At 41.9% G+C, this 17,379-nt stretch overlaps 2 protein-coding genes across 2 annotated transcripts in view; both read left to right on the forward strand.

Moving 5' to 3' along the window:
- Positions 1–6,350, forward strand: part of dlb (deltaB) — a 6,712-nt gene extending 362 nt beyond the window's left edge. Inside the window, exons 1-7 of the mRNA XM_083530629.1 lie at positions 1–230; positions 694–933; positions 1,213–1,279; positions 1,803–2,060; positions 2,815–3,176; positions 4,086–4,302; positions 4,409–6,350. The exon at positions 1–230 is cut by the window's left edge and continues 362 nt beyond it. Of these exons, the coding sequence (XP_083386755.1) occupies positions 174–230; positions 694–933; positions 1,213–1,279; positions 1,803–2,060; positions 2,815–3,176; positions 4,086–4,302; positions 4,409–5,091 (1,884 nt within the window). The 5' untranslated portion in view covers positions 1–173 and the 3' untranslated portion in view covers positions 5,092–6,350. The remainder of the gene's footprint in view (positions 231–693; positions 934–1,212; positions 1,280–1,802; positions 2,061–2,814; positions 3,177–4,085; positions 4,303–4,408) is intronic.
- Positions 6,351–7,443: 1,093 nt separating this feature from the next.
- ppp1r14aa (protein phosphatase 1, regulatory (inhibitor) subunit 14Aa) lies at positions 7,444–17,066 on the forward strand. The gene is made up of 4 exons (XM_083530632.1): positions 7,444–7,869; positions 14,666–14,749; positions 14,903–14,935; positions 15,956–17,066. The coding sequence occupies exons 1-4, from the start codon at positions 7,678–7,680 to the stop codon at positions 16,136–16,138; spliced, it is 492 nt and encodes a 163-aa protein (XP_083386758.1). The 5' UTR covers positions 7,444–7,677; the 3' UTR covers positions 16,139–17,066.
- Positions 17,067–17,379: the final 313 nt, after the last annotated feature.

A 17,379-nucleotide genomic window follows, 5' to 3' on the forward strand; every position in this document is an offset into this window, starting at 1 on the left:
TATTATTGCCCCCAGCTCTGTCCGGGGTCGAGGTTCTGTAGTCGAAGTGGGAATTCATTTTGAAACCCTTTTTTTCTCTCTTTTGGATTTAATCTATTTTTGTTTTTTGGATTGTCGGGTTTCTTCTGTATCCCGGATGCGAGCACCTGCGCGTAATTGGAAAAGTTTTGGCCATGGCGCGTCTCCATCTCCGTTTCCTCCTGCTGGCACTGTCTGTCCTGCTACCTCTGGTCAGTTTCCCACACACACACACACACACACACACACTGATTTTCCTTCATCCCTCTCTCTATCTCTCTTTTTCTCTCTATCACGTTTATCTCATATTTTCTCTCCTTGCACTCTCTCTCTCTCTCTCTCTCTCTCTCTCTCTCTCTCTCTCTCTCTCTCTCTCTCTCTCTCTCTCGCTCTGTCTCCTCTCTACTCACCCTTTTTCTTTCTGTCTTTCCTCTTATTTCATTCTCCTCTCAACCTTCCTCTATCTATCTATCTATCTATCTATCTATCTATCTATCTATCTATCTATCTATCTATCTATCTATCTATCTATCTAAAATTTCTCTCAACTTTTCTCTCTCTCTCTCTCTCTCTCTCTCTCTCTCTCTCTCTCTCTCTCTCTCTCTCTCTCTCTCTCTCTCTCTCTCTCTCTCTCTCTCTCTCTCTCTCTCTCTCTCTCTCTCTCTCTCTCTCTAGGTTGCCTCTTCGGGTTTGTTTGAGTTGAAGGTGCACTCTTTCAGCACCACGCGCCGCTTCTGCAGGAGAACCCGCGACTGCAACATCTTTTTCCGCATCTGTCTCAAGCACTCTGAGGACGTGATCTCCGCCGAACCTCCCTGCACCTTCGGCACCGGCCAGACCGGAGTGATGCGGGCCGAGCCGGGAGCCATCTCCAGCAGCGCCGCCATCCGCGTGCCCTTCCACTTTAAGTGGCCGGTAAGCACACACACACACCCACACCCACACACCCACACACACACACACACACAAACACACACACATTTCAGATCAAGTACTCATTAGAGCTTTGATTTTGGACTCCATCTAGCTCAGGTCCCTTTGCAGAACATTGAGTGCAAAATACAGGTGGGTTATAGGTTCACGGGGTTCGAGTTGTAATAAGTGATTTTGTTAATTAATGTAGGTGTTTATTTCAAAATTGTACACCATTCTATACCCACCAGTATTTGAACTCTGCTCTTCTTCTGTTTTTAGGGAACGTTCTCTCTGGTTATAGAAGCCTGGAACGCAGAGTCCCCGAAAGAGCATGCTGACCACACAGGTACGTGTCCACCAGGTCATCAGTGAGCCGTCACACCACTCCTGGACCATTTATGTATTAATGCCAAGTGTGGGCAGTGGTAGGAAGGTTGTGAGTTCAAATCCCAGCACCTCCAAGCAGCCAGTCCTGGGGCCCTTGAGCAAGGCCCTTAACCCTCAGCTGCTCAGATGTGTAAATAAGAACTCTATAGGTGCTTCTACTTCACAGAGACAAATATATTTTGCTTGCATAGTAAGGACACGTCTGTAAATCCTGATAATGATCATGTTTTTCAGCCACTGCGCTAATAGAAAGTACGGTTTTACAAGCAACTTTTCATGCTAGTGTACCGTGTTTGTTTTAACTTCAGCTCAAAGATACTTGGAAAAAAGCTCGCGCTGTGCAAAAACGATTCACCTTACAGTTACTTTTTCACCGTAATGATAGTAGGTCTTGTTCAAAACTTCAACAAGACTCTGGATCAGAACATCAGCTTGTTATATGATGTGGCGATTGTTAGAAGTGTGTGTTTTGCTTCCCACAGAGAACCAGAACAACCTGATCAGCCGTTTGGCAACACGGCGGCGTCTAGCCATCGGAGAAGACTGGTCTCAGGATGTGCACTTTGGTGAGCAGAGCGAACTTCGCTACTCGTACCACGTGTTCTGCGACGAGTTCTACTATGGAGAAGCGTGTTCAGATTACTGCCGGCCCCGCGACGACACGCTTGGCCACTACACGTGCGATGAGAACGGCAGCAAACAGTGTCTGGACGGCTGGCAGGGGGAATACTGCTCAGATCGTAAGTCTCTCTCTCTCTCTCTCTCTCTCTCTCTCTCTCTCACACACACACACACACACACACGCGCGTTTTTACTTTTTTGCGATTTGTATAGCTGTTATTTATAAAACTTACATTAGTACATTTAGGTGTGTGTGTGTGTGTGTGTGTATGAGAGAGAGAGAGAGAGAGAGAGAGAGAGAGAGAGAGAGAGAGAGAGAGAGAGAGAGAGAGAGAAAGAGAACCACAAAGAGAGGGAGTTTATACAATATGTCAGATGGCCAGATGTCTGTTTAGTCTCTTGGGACAACTACGTCTGGTCTGGAAGCGTCTCAACGTGTGGTTTTATGAGGGTCTAGATGTATATAAATGTGTGTGTGTGTGTGTGTGTGTTCAGAAATCTGAGCTATAGCTCAAAGGCTTATCTACATCTAACATCTATGTGTAGTTTGCAAGCTTGCAGTGTGTGTGTGTGTGTGTGTGTGTGTGTGTGTGTGTGTGTGTGTGTGTGTGTGTGTGTGTGTGTGTGTGTGTGTGAGCATCTCATTCAGTTCTTTTGTTCATCAGGACAATAGGAGCACAGAGCAGACGCATGCTGTGGACTCATTCAGAGTGTGTGTGTGTGTGTGTGTGTGTGTGTGTGTGTGTGTGAGCTCACCAGCTGCTGGCCTCTACACTTAACACTCCCATTCATCTGTTCTTATTTCGCTGGGCGTGGCCTGTGTGTGTGTGTGTGTGTGTGTGTAATCTGTCTCCGCTTTCCCTCCCCTCACAGCCATCTGCTCGGCGGACTGCAGCGATCGTCACGGTTACTGTGAGGCCCCTGGAGAGTGTAAGTGTCGTCTGGGGTGGCAGGGCCCGTCCTGCAGCGAGTGTGTGCGCCACCCTGGCTGTCTCCACGGCACCTGCACACAGCCCTGGCAGTGTGTGTGTAAGGAAGGCTGGGGGGGGCTGTTCTGCAACCAGGACCTGAATTACTGCACCAACCACAGGCCTTGCGCTAACGGAGCAACTTGCACCAACACGGGCCAGGGCAGCTACACCTGCACCTGCAGACCAGGGTACGGAGGCACCGACTGCGAGCTCGAGATCAACGAGTGCGACTGCAATCCTTGTAAGAACGGCGGTAGCTGCAATGTGAGTCCCCATAATACACCTTTACTTTAATGCACATTAAACACTCTCACAAACTACAAGAACACTAACACTATTGTTTTAACACCCCATAATACAACTTTACTGCAACACATCTTAATACCACCACCATATTACACCACCTTCACTTTCATTCACTACAATCACTGCAAGGATGAAAGGTGCAGCATGAGTCCCCATAATACACCTTTACTTCAATGCACCCTAAACACTGTACTAATTACATAAACAATAACATTACAACCTTAACACCCCAACACACCTTTACACCAACACACCTTACCACCTTTATTTTAATGGACACTATACATTCTCACAGCTTTAACACTAGTACCCTAACACAGCCTAACCATAACACTAGTACCCTAACACAGCCTGGCTTTAACACTAATACCCTAACACGGCCTAGCTTTAATACTAATCCCCTAACACAGCCTAACCATAACACTAATATCCTAACACAGCTTTGCTTAACCACTAGTACCCTAACACAGCCTAGCTTTAACACTAATCCCCTAACACAGCATAGCATTAACACCTATACTATAACACTAAAACCCTAACACAGCCTAAAACTAATACCCTAACACAACCTTACAATAACACTAATACCCTAACACTAATACCCTCACACTAATACTCCAACACTAATAACCAACATTAATACCCTAACACACTCTAACCTTAACACTAACCCCCTAACAGTGCTTAATACTAACACTCTAATTCACCACAACCTCTGAAAGACCGGCGTCCTCTGCAATGTGAGTCGAAAATTACCCCAAACTTACCATTAACACTATAACACACCAACACCCCAACACACCTTTACTCTGATATATCCTGTAAATAGTATAATTAATGATATAAATATTCTCTCTGTCTGTGTAGGATCTGGAGAACGATTACTCGTGCACATGCCCTCAAGGTTTCTACGGGAAGAACTGTGAAATCATAGCAATGACGTGTGCAGACGACCCGTGCTTTAACGGAGGAACGTGTGAGGAACGTTTCACTGGAGGCTACGTGTGTCGCTGCCCTCCAGCCTACACCGGCTCTAACTGTGAGAAGAAACTGGACCGGTGCAGTCACAAACCCTGCGCCAATGGTGTGTGTGTGTGAGACGGGCTTTCATTTAGGATTTTCAGACCGGTTTTTGTATCCGTCAATGAACAAATAAATTGTGATGTAAAATGTTCTGCGTTTTTGTGCAGGTGGTGAGTGTGTGGACGTGGGCTCAGGGGTACTGTGTCGGTGTCGTCCGGGATACGCCGGGCTGCACTGCACCGTCAACGTGGACGACTGTGCACGCTCTCCGTGTCAGAACTCAGGCACGTGTGTGGATGGTGTGAATGACTTTACATGCTCGTGTACACTCGGATTCACCGGGAAGAACTGCAGCGTCCGCGCCGACGCCTGCCTCTCGCACGCCTGCCTGAATGGCGGGACCTGCTACACACACTTCTCGGGCCCTGTGTGCCAGTGCGTGCCTGGATTCATGGGTCCCGGATGTGAGTTCCCGGTGCTGGATAGATCCGGTCTGGAGAGGGCGGCATCGCGGAGTTCCCGAGGCTCCTCCCCTTCAACGGTGGCGGCGCTGTGTGTGCTGGGCGTCCTGGCAGCCTGCCTGGGCGTGTGTGTCGCCGTGGTGTTCCTCCGGCGCAGGCGGCAGCGTATGCGCAGGCAGCAGCTCTGTGACTCCGTCTTCAACGACCTCGAAACTGTCAACAATCTCGACCGCCAGCACTACCCGTACGAACACGAGTTCCTGTCCAGAGGCTGCGGTCAGCTGAAACCGAGCAACACCGAAGCCAGGCTCAGCTCGCTGGCACCCGGGCACACACTTCCTGCTGGGCGGGACTTCCTGTGGAGTGCCGGAGGGGTGGGGATGAGATGAGATGTTACACAGGCACATAGATTCAGGAAAACAGGTTTTAAACCCACCCATACACACACCCACACAAACGGAGTGATTAATGACAAAGATATAAGCACTTCTTTTCCATATTTTTTTAAAAGTGAAAAATCAAAAACACACAACAATAACATGTTGTACGGGACTTTTCCGATGGACCGACGGAGTTTCGCCTCCGAAAACCAAAAAAGAGAGAAACCTTCAGGTACTTTGAAGCGTCAGATTTGGTCTAGATAGCGATTGCTGCAGAATTCAACAGTAGGGCATTTTCTAGATCCACTGTGAATTAAATTCTGTATGATGAAAACAGATTTACAATATACAGTATATGTAGGCAACAAAACGAAAGCGCACAAACGATTTTTCTTGGATTGGATTGTTTTTTGAGGCATTGCGTTAAGTTCGGATAAATCCTGACTAAGTGCTAGAAATCCAATGCCTATTTTTTTACGGCAAAGAAAGAATTAGTCGAAAATCATTCCTGATTTGAATGATCTTTTCAACGTTATCGTGAATGTTTTTTACATTTTTTACACCTCTTTTTCTTATCTATGATACTGATATTCATGTAAACAACCAGTTGTCTGGGTTAGCTTGAGAACTTCATTCTTTGATACTTCAGGTTATCGGGCTAATTGTAAATTCTCACGTTTATATATATATTTATGTGTAACCTCGGTAGATCTCGAACTGGGGAGAGTTCGAATCTGCATTTTTTCCGCCGACCTTCGATTGTAGCAAAGTCCCAAATAACGGATAAAAGTTCTCTCAGACGCCTCTTTACATCCTGTCCGGATGTTTTGTCGTACTTGTATGATCTACAAAAAGAAGAATCGGAGTGTATTAGATCTGTACTTGCATTGTTACAGAGTCAGAAATATATTTATAAATATTTTTCCTAAACCAAAACGGGCGGGTTTTTTTTTCGTTTCGCCCCACAGTCGTATCGCTGTGTAGCAGTGAGATATTTTCCTGCTTGTAAGTGGGAAAGTTGTCATTTTTTTAATAAGTGCTTTCTGAATGTGATGTTCCTGACTCCTGATTTTTTTTTTATTATTTTTTTTATTTCTGTGGCCATTTCACTTTTCATGACTTAAAAAAAAACCCTGAGTTGATGCCTGCTTTAAGTTTTGCATTTTTGTACTTTTAATTTCAATCATTGTTCATGTACAAATTATGTTAATTTATTTTGTATGTCTATTTGTTTGTGACGTTAATAAAACATTTTTGAGTAATATAAATACAGTGTAATTCATATGCATACATTAGCAGAAGGTCACATGATTGTAGTTGCCCAAAAAAAAAAAAAAAAAGAAGAGTTTTGGGGAATTTAGTGTGACAGGATTGAGTTTTTTTAGTTTCAGTACTGGCAAAATTACACAGGAAAGCGGTTTATCATTGAAATATGAATGTATGAAATTTGCCCTGATGACCAATCAATTAGTGGTGTTTATAATGGAAAAGAAAATCTTTTTCCACAGCTGTCACGCAACCACCCATCAGCAGAGGCTCAGCTCCCCCTGGTGGATCGGCATGAAAATTACACTCTACTTATTATTATTATTATTATTATTATTATTATTATTATTATTATGTAAAACTACATTTACACCCATTTACTTTCTTAGAATTTTCTCAATTAGCAAAAATAATAATTGGAGAGTGATGTTTGCCTTGTTATATTTGGACTGGAGCTACATTATTACATTATTCCAGCTATCTAACCATCTAACTTACTCTATATATTAAAATATAAAACCATCATCACAAAATATAAACTACACAGTAACAGAATTATTCTTCTGCAGCTTTTCAGAGTAAAACTCTGGTCCAGCGACAATCAGGCCTCTGTGCCACGAGCTCCAGAAAGACATGGTATGTTAAGGTTGGAGCAGAAGAACTCTCTAGCCAAGTGAACGATTAAATTGGATCCCTGACAAGTCCAAACCTCCTCATGGAAAACATTAGCAACTGATCTAAGCTGCATCAACACTCATCCTCACTGCCATATCAGGAATTTAGTGGAAAGCCTACCTGGAAGGGGCAGGAATAACTCTAGAATAGGTTGAATGAATAAATGCATATGGATGAAAGTGTGATCACCCCTGATCACACTGTCACCCATATGCATTTATATGCATTTATTCATTCATTTCATTCATTCATTTGATTAATTGCACCCCTGCGCAATTATACAAATCTGGTAAAAGATGTTCCAAAATTGGTTACAAAAAAACGCATTCATTCAAAAGACAGGAAAAAAGAACGCGGCATTTTTATTGGACGCGGCAGCGTCAATTAGTCCAATTAATCTCCAATTAAACTCGTGGACGCGCACGAGGGCGGAACCGGAAATGAACGCGCAAAGTAGAAGAACCCTGAGGAGTTCATCAGCGCGAGACGCGGCGGCGGCGGCACACACAGGGCGCGCGCGACTCTCCTCGGATCTCCAAAGATTAACAGCGTGCGACGTGCATGTGCACGTGACTTTCATTTTATTTGCGCATCCTCCCCCTTTCTTTTCTTTTTCTTTTTTTAGTTCTTGGCCAATAGTCCGACGCGCACATCATGGACGAGCAGCAGCAGCAGCAGGACCTCCGCTTTTCCAGGAGATCTCCAGGACCCGCGCGCGAACACGGTCTGAACCTGCAGAAGCGGCAGGCGCGCGTGACGGTGAAGTACAACCGCGCGGAGCTACAGCGGCGCCTTAACGCCGAGAAGTGGATCGAGCGCGCGCTCGAGGGGCTGTACGCCGGCGGGGTGAGTGCACGCGCCCTGTGGGGCAACACGCTTTCAGAAGTTTTCAACAATACAATAAAAACTGAAATGCATTGAACATACAAAAGTATGTGCAATACAAAAGTATACTTTGAACATACAAAAGTATGTGCAATACAAAAGTATACTTTGAACATACAAAAGTATGTGCGCCTCAGACCATCACATCCTCCACATGTCCTGGTTGAAGATCCCATTGCAGATTTATTCCCTGTTTGCGCTTATAAAAAAAAAAAAAAAATCTTCAGAAGACCACAAGACTTCGAGATGTTGATTTGTCTATATCCATCATTACCAAGAGATTAGGCACTGCTCCTGGATGGGGTAAGGAGGCTCCTGGTCATCCATTGGTATGGTTGAGGAGGTCGGGGCTCAGTTCAGGAGGCTCTTTCATTTCAAACTTAACACTACTAACAATGTCTTCAGCTCGATTTGTGCACCAGAGCAATTCTGGGTCTAATAGTTCTAGTGAACAACTGCACATTTTTGTGGTGATTACGGGGAAGAACCACAGTACAGGAGTGACTCTCAGGAGTGCAAATACTTTTAGCCATAAAGGATAGTCACACTCATGATTGCTTTTTTTTTTCCAATAAAATATACTTTCAGTGCTTTTCCATGGCAGACCTTTCACCATGGAAATTCTATTGCGAAAAGAAATATTGCAAAATAGAACCGTTTCCTCACTGAATGTGTCGCAGATTGTGGTTGCATCAGGATTCACTGTAGACAAAAAGCTGTTATAAGGAAATAATCAACACACTGAATTGAATTATTTCCCTACAAAATGTTTCTAGTTCCATTTAATATTGTGAATGTCCAGTTTCAAGCATTCAGGATTTCTTTCTGTTCTCTCTTACGTTATAGCAGCTATAAACGCTCATGTAAACCCCTCAATCCTGAAGGGGTCACTGAAAAACATGCTGATGCTGAAGGCTCCTTCCACAAACATCCACTAATCGTGTTATTTGGAGCTAGACAATTCATCAGCACCTCCTGGCCAATCAGAACGCAGAATGCCATGGTATTTCTTTGACCAATCAGAAAGGAAAACCTTCCCAAATTCTTACACCGGAATAACAAAGAGCGAGGTTCTGATTTTGGCCGTGTTTTGCTGACTGATTGTGGAATGTCCTTATCTTCATGCTTCTTTCTCGTGTCTGGACTTTGCAAAAAAACATTAAAATCGCTGAGATGAGACGTGACCTCTTACCTCATACATCACCAGACTGACACGTCCTGAGATTTTCCTCTTCAGTCTTTTCTAAACACTTAGCTCAAAAGGTTAAAGGGCAAATACTTCAGTGACAAACCAGGATAAAAAAAAACTAGCTCATATCTGTGTCTCCATGAAGCAACCTGTCGTATAAAAGGCTTGGAAATGAACCAGGAAAGAAAATGTGAGGCTTTTGCGTTTAAATAACTAGCCTACTTGTGTTTGTAGCTTAGAGAGGAAGAAGTTGTTACAAATACAGCTGTGGCGCGTTATTAGCTAGCTGTGTAGCTTATGTTAACCAGTTTAGCCGTATAGGAGAATCCTGGATATTTAACCTTTTACCAGAGCTTTATTTATTGCATCAGGAGCTAGCGCTCAACTTGGTGAACGTGTACAAGCTCTTCACAAGAATTTCACGTTGTTTAGCAGACGCTCCTATCCAGAGCGACGTACAAAAGTGCTTTGAGTTTATATCAATAAATAAATGAATACTGGTTTGCTAGTTTACAGTAAACTTTTCTGTCAAACTAAAATATTCTGTCTGTTTCTGTCCTTTAAACTTATTACTTTATTTTTCTTGTTTTTCTGAGGTAAAATGTTGCCCGAATAGATTTATACAGTTGATATCCTTGTTTCAGAGATCTAGTGAGATTCACTTTTAACCAATTCATGTTGTCTCAAAGCAACTTTACAGAGAGAATTTACAAATATACATTTCAGCATCATAAATTAGTCTCTCAGTTTATTTCTTATGATTGAGTCATGAGGGAGAAACTCCCTGAGATGCTACAAGACAGAACCTTGAGAGGAACCAGACTGAAAAGGGAACCCATCTTCATCCTCTACCCCAAATGTGCATAGTATTATTCTGAAGGTTATCAAATCTTCACTGATTAAGACTTGAGTGAAAAATTATTCATAGCAGCTGCAACCCTGAGCCATTGTAGCAAACTGTATTTTTTACAGGCCAAATCCATCTTCATGGTGCTTGAGTCTTGAGATATTCTTGTTTTAGGCATGCTAGATAGTGCTTTACCGTCGTTGTCAATTTGTCAAGCACTAGAATGATACTAGCTGATACTTTTTTCCAGAGAAAGTCTTGTATTGTGTTGTATTGCGTGGCAACGGATGACTAGCTGTTGACTAACTGCTGTGTTGATTGCCATTGCTGAGGAAATTTTGCAGCACAGAATGTTTAAAATGCAGCTGTGTCGTCGGAGCTGAAACAGCTGGTTCAGGGACCATGTACTTGCAGGGTATTTCTGCTTTGTTTCCTTGTGCAGAATGTTTGAAAGAGACGATTTATGATGATGATGATGTGTGTGCTCTCTTGGGGCTTTATATGGAGCCATGGGGTCTCTCTGTGTGTGTGTGTGTGTGTGCGCACACAATGTAGCCCACAGCTTTACAGATAAACATGCTAAACACACAAATAATCATAAAATGCTATAAATTCCATGTAAGACTAGAAACGTTATCTGTGGGCAGCACCAGAAGTTCAGCTCGCGTTCCTTTCATTCTTTTACAACCCACTTCGGCTTATCTGGAGAGCGTTCAAGATGTAATTAAAGCTCTGTTATGTTGTAGTGTGGACCAGAGGTACCCAAACTTTTTCTCATGAAGGGCCAAAATTTTAAGTAGGCCATGGAGCTAAAACTTGATGTTGCTTTATACCTAAAAATTATACATAGGGAAGGTGGTAGATCCATGGTAAAGACTGTGGGTTGCTGATCAGAAGGTCGTGGGTTAAAGAACCAGTATCGCCAAGCTGCCATTCTTGGGGGGCCCTCAAGCAAGGTTTTTAACCCTCTGTGCTCCAGGGGTGCTGACCCCAGCTTCCTAACATCACTGGGATATGTGAAGAAATTATTTCCCTACGATGAAAACACACTCCAGAAACAATCCTATTTATAGTACAATTGAGTTCAATGCCTTTATACAGTTATCCAAGATAGAAACCATACAGCCAGATGCTCGTAATATCAATGACCTTTTAATCAATTTTTTTTATTGGGCTGCAGCTGCTTTGATGAACAACTCGGGGATATTACGGTGCTGAAGTTATTATTGTTGTTGCTGAAGTGAGATCATGTGGATCGTTCGCTGTCTTTCCAATCTCTTGTCGTGTTCCACTGATGTCCTTCCACTCTTGAAGCGCACGTGTTACTCAAAGCACCTCGAACGGCTCGTTGCAGAGTCTCCGTATATCAGACGTATGTCCTGTCAACCGACTCTGTGGCAGATTTGTTTCACAAAGAATTTCTAAGTTTACTTTTTGTTTTATTTGCGGTCCGTGATGAAATCGCAGACGTGAGAAGGCACGTGGAACAGCACCAGTTACGCGTAACGTTTTGATAGCACCTTATATATAGGTGAGTTGATTAGTCTGCTCACAGAGGGAGGCGGTGCCAGAGGAAGGTGGAGGCGGTGCCAATGTTTTTGCTTCAGCGCAGAAAAAATTTGAAGAATTAAATCACTGTCTTCTCAAATATGGCATGTGATTTCCCCATGAAACTTTGTCCCTAAGAGATTTTTTTTTCTTTTTTAGGTTCCTCTGCTCTTTCAAATGGCCAGCTGTGTTATCTTTTTGTCCAATTTACTTCAAGATAGAGGGAGGAAAAAAAAAGATATGACCGATGTACAGCTGATAAAACATAACAAGAGGACGAGACCTCGTTCAGAGATGTTTCGTGCAACACTAATTGGATAAAAAGTTCAGTAGGTCCTGGAGAATGCTGGGAAATGTGCTTTGATTTCCACCTCAGGAAGGCCAGACTCAGGAAACGTCCACTGTATGAGCGATAACACACTTCGTCTTGATATTTATTTATTTATTTATTTAGTGTTTTATTTCTCTACCACTAACAATGAAATTTAGTAAAGAATGGATAACACAATGTATTTATTTTTTTATCTATTTGCAGTTACAAGTTAGTTTTTTCGTTCAATTTGGCTAATGCTAAACTAGAGGCTATGGACCTTGTGTGTTAGTGGCATTAGCGTGTGAGGGGGGAAAATGATGATGTAACAGTAATAAATGGTGCAGGTTTGATGTTTTATGTGTACGTGTTAATAGTCTGTCATGTGCCCAGAATGCTCGATACTCTTCCATCTGGAGCGATGTGCAATGGTGCAGGGGGCGTCGTCACTTTCTCAAGGCTTTATATGGTGTGTGTGTGTGTGTGTGGGTTTAGCAGGTAAAAGTATGTGGGTGTGTGAGAACCCTGCACAGTGTATAAGGCATAACGGATGAACGCTGTGTTCTTTTGGGTCATTATTTCTCTCCACACTTAAACCCACTGAATATAACCCCCCTACACACACACACGCACGCACGCGCGCATATCTCTCTTTCACACACATTCACAGAAGCGATGGGTGAACGCCATATAAGGAGAGGTGAGTGCCGTCTCAAGAGGATTCTAGACTTCCTGAACAAAAATAATTACATTTTACACACACACACACACACACACACATACACACATACACACATACACACACACATAATGTCTATTGCCTAACATGGGCACTGTGGTGTGTTTGTGTTTTTCTGTGCACATGTAAACAAGCGTATGCGTTCACACGGTTAGCGTGCAGTTGTGAAAAAACCTCTGTTTACACTTTGGAGTTTCTGTGCCGCTGACCATCTAAACAAAATGACAAAAAACAAAAAGAAAATGCTGGACAATGTGTGTTTCCCCCGACACAGAGGTTTTCCCATGACACACAGGTTACAGTTATTGATAACTGACAGATTTAGAAGTTGCAGATACTTCAAGAACGGATAACTGATTTCTTTCTTTATTGTATATTATATACACTATATGGACAAAAGTATTGGGACACCTGATCTTTCCTGCCATCTGTGGTTCTTCTCCAAACTGTTACCCCAAAGCCGGAGGCACACATTTATACAGGACTTCTTTGGATGCTGTATAATACAATTTTCCATTCACTTGAACTTGGAAGCATCTAAATTTAGATCTTTACATTGATTGAAGAGGAAGATCTTTAGTGGCCTGCTATAGATCTCTAAACCCTACTGAACACTTTTGGGATGAATGTGAATGCTGACTGCACCCCAGACCTCCTCACCTCACCTACATCAGTACCTGACTTTATTAACACACTTATGTCTGATGAAGACACACTCCACAAGCACACAACAAAATCTAGTGGAACATCTTCCCAGAAGAGTGGAGAGAGTTAGAAGAGCATATTTGGATTAAATGTGGAATGCGATGATCAAAAAGCTCATACTATACATTTGACCAGGTGTCCGCAAACATTTGACAATATATTGTGCATATTTACACACTGTATTTATAAAGCTGTCAATCGATTAAAATATTTAATCGTGAATAATCGCACATTTGTATCTGTTCTAAATGTACATGTTTATTATGAAACCAAACTTGAATATCATGAAGATGAAGCACCACTGATTTGAGACATAGTGCATCAGTCAAACAAAAATTATTATTGATTAAAAATTGACGTGTGTGTGTGTGTGTGTGTGTGTACACAAAATCCACGGTCCGTTACGTATCTCGGTTTTTAAGTCAGTGTTCGGTTCGTTTTCGGTACAGTTACAGGTAGAGTTAGGAGGAAGAAATGCAACACAAAATTGCTTGTCGGTTTTTTTTATAACACAGTTTATTATAATTTATGAACAGGATGTTTAAATATAGTGTTTAAAAATGTCTTGTATTACCCAAGGGGAACATCAGGTTTTTCCATAAGAGTTTTACCTCTCAGTTCTGCTCAGATTTGAGCTGAAAGAAAAAGAAATATACAGTTGAAATGTAAACTAGTAGACTTTTGAAGGAGGTGTTTAGCAAAGTATTTTCACTTTTTAGTCTTTGCTGCATCCAGTAAATAGGCATAACCCCACAGTTCTACAGTGTGGAGTGAGGGTTCTCTCACTGTGTGTGTGTGTGTGTGTGTGTGTGTGTGTGTGTGTGTGTGTGTGTGTGTGTGTGTGTGTGTGTGTGTGTGTGTGTGTGTGTGTGTGTGTGTGTGTGTGTGTGTGTGTGTGTGTGTGTGTGTGAGTGAGAGAGACTGCAAGAGAATGAAACTTTGACCCATTATTACTGCACATATACTAGTTGTGTAACGGTACAGAAAATTCACGGTTCGTTACGTATCTCAGTTTTTGTCAGTGTTCGGTTCATTTTCGGTGCAGGTACAATTACAGGTCGGAGGAAGAAATGCAACACAAAATAGCTTGTTTTTTTTAATAACAGTTTATTATTATTATTATTATTATTATTATTATTATTAACATTTCTGAACATCAGCAGTTTACATTTTTTTACAATTTTAAATAAAATCCCTGCCTGTTCTTTTACTCGAATAGAAACGTAAAAAGAAGTGCTTTTATTTTGACTTTGGGGAAAGTAGAAAGGAAATTTGTCCTTCTACTCGAGTTCAGGAGATTTAGGAATAGGAGATCGCTGATCTTTATGCACGGTTTAAATCCTTCCAGCGTTCACATGCTGTGCCGTCTGACACACAGTGATACAAATCTGGGGTGTGTGTGTGTGTGTGTGTGTGTAGGAGGAGGATGAAATGCCAGAAGAGATTGACATTGATGACTTGCTGGTTCTGCAGAGTGATGAAGAAAGAGCACAGAAACTCCAGGTGTCACTCACACTTCCGAACTCAAAACTAAAAAGATGCTTCCAGATATTTCATAACTAATATATTTTTTTTGAAATTATAATTTAATGGTGGTGGTGGTGGTGGTGTTATTATTCGTTATTTATTGATGTAAATATTTATTTTGTGCTGTAGGAGCTGCTGCAGACCTGCAAGAATAACACACAGGTACAGTCCTCCCGAATCAGCCTCTGTCTCTATCTACCGCTCTCACATTTGTCTGTCTGTCTTTTTCTGTCTCATCAGTGTATCTGTCTGTGACTCTCTCTCTCTCTCTCTCTCTCTCTCTCTCTCTCATTTCCAGTCGTACTATTCTTCTTCTTTCTCTAACTCTCTTTCCTCTACTCCCTTCAAAAGTCCTCTTTTTTTTTTTCTTTTTCTCCCCTTTAATTCCTCCATCCATTGCTCTTTCTTCATAAATCTATCTTGTTCTCTCTCTTCTTATCCTTTTCTCGCGCTCTTCCACTCCATTTCTTATTTATTTCGTGTGAATACAGTATACAATGCAGCATTGCCAAAACACCAAGGAACAAAGATAACAACTGATGTCACAACAAAAACAGTGATGATGATGATGATGATGATAAATGAAAGCTCCTCCACATTTTTCATTTTGTTTCCTTTGATTCTCAAGGAACCTGCACTGACTGTCACTCGCTTGTTCTTGTTTCCAACAACGGCCGTTTGTTCTCAATGTGCATACATTCTCTCTCACACACACACACACATTTGTTTCCAATATTCCGATAACTTACGGAGAGTCTTGAACTTTGAGGTAACAGTAGCTCTTTATTTGTGGAGGACAAAGGAGACAGGGCTGTAGGTGTGACAGGTTCATGTGAGTTAGATCCATAACACTTAGCATTCGTTCCTTTGCTTGTCCATCATCGTTCCCTCACCCACCCCCTACAACCTCTCTGTGCTGTTAGAAGGTGTGTTGGGTTTGATATGAATCCACACCTAAATTAGAAGTTCAATGTACAGTCACCAGTGTTAATTTTCTCATCCTTACTTTCTCCATCTCGTCTCTGCTCCATCAGCACAAAGGTCTTCTTTCACTGGAATTGTTCACATTCTGTGTGTGTGTGTGTGTGTGTGTGTGTGTGTGTGTGTGTGTGTGTGTGTGTGTGTGTGTGTGTGTGTGTGTGTGTGTGTGTGTGTGTGTGTGTGTGTGAAAATTCCTCACAGCCTTTCATCAGCGAGCTTCTCCAGATGCTGCACGGACTTCACAAACAGGAAGAGCTTCAAAAAGAAGGCATCGGCCATCCCAGTCTCCACAATTACCCCCATCACCATGGCAATGTGCACCACCACCATCACCACAGAGGCCAACAGCAGCACCATCAAGCACGAACCCACCAGACCCTGTAGCCATATCCTGTAATGCACCGCAGCAGCGAACTGCTCCAAACCACCGGAGGCGTCTCTTATTCACGAATACGACGTGATCACTAACCTTTACGATTGCACACATGACGCTTTCCTCTCGTCACGCTCACACCGAGTTCAGAAAATTGAAACCTCGTAACGCGTCACTTTATTTTTCAAAGTTTTTCTAACTGCACAAAACCCTTATACCACTGACACAGTATTAAAGGAGTTTATATTCTTGTGAAGTAGATCAATGAAACACTGAGATTTCATTATATAGTGTTATAAATTTCATGAAATGAAGTCAGTCAAAAAACTAGCTTATCTATCCTAGCCTATCAGGAAGTAGATCATATGGAATTTAAGTCTGATATAATAAAGAGCCAATAGAACAACTTGTAGGTCACATAATGGACACCAGTTGAGACCATTAGGATGCCATAAGGCTTCCAAACGCCAGGATGGTTCTGGTGTAGTGCTGGTCTTCATAACCTTCCTCAGTACAGTTTGGTCTTCATTTATAGCTTCTAGGTCATCCTAAGGACGAACATAGGAAGTAATTTTTCCCCCCCCAAACAAATGAGAGAATAAATAGATTTTTTTATTACTTGTTGGATCCATTAACCTCAAAACCCCAGTAAAAAGTTGAACAGTGAGTTCGTCCCTTCATTTAGATTAAATGAAACATGGTGGGGATTAGATTAATATTTTATTTTTTTCAATACCTTTTTAAAATGACTTTTTGAAAACGATTGTAAATAGCGCAAGAAACTCCTAAAACCAGATCTGTGCTACACCGAGTTCTTACTCCACTGAGGGACGTGCTACAATAACGCTAATAATTCGATGTGATGTTAACCAATAAGATTTACCGATGTTAACAAATATAATAAAGATGTGAATAAACTGAAATTGAATGTGTTTGGAATTTGAATGATTACGAGGGCATTTATTTATTTATGTTTGTTGAATAAAAATACGTGGTCTAAAATTGCTAACATTTGCTGAGGAAACTAGCTAGCTAGCTCTCTTAGCAAACTTATAACATGGCTAGACATGTTCTCTAGTTTATATGTAAGCTGTAGGAAAATAATGTATATAAAATATGTATACACTAATTGTAGTTTTAAAGTGAGGTTTTATTTCATATTACAAAACGCATTCGTTCATATTACTTGCATATTAATAATCTAAATAAGTGACATTAGCTTGTCTAACATTGCTGTCAGTCTGCTAGCTAG

Source organism: Silurus aristotelis (assembly GCF_946808225.1).
Source record: "Silurus aristotelis genome assembly, chromosome: 26".
NCBI classification, from domain to species: domain Eukaryota; kingdom Metazoa; phylum Chordata; class Actinopteri; order Siluriformes; family Siluridae; genus Silurus; species Silurus aristotelis.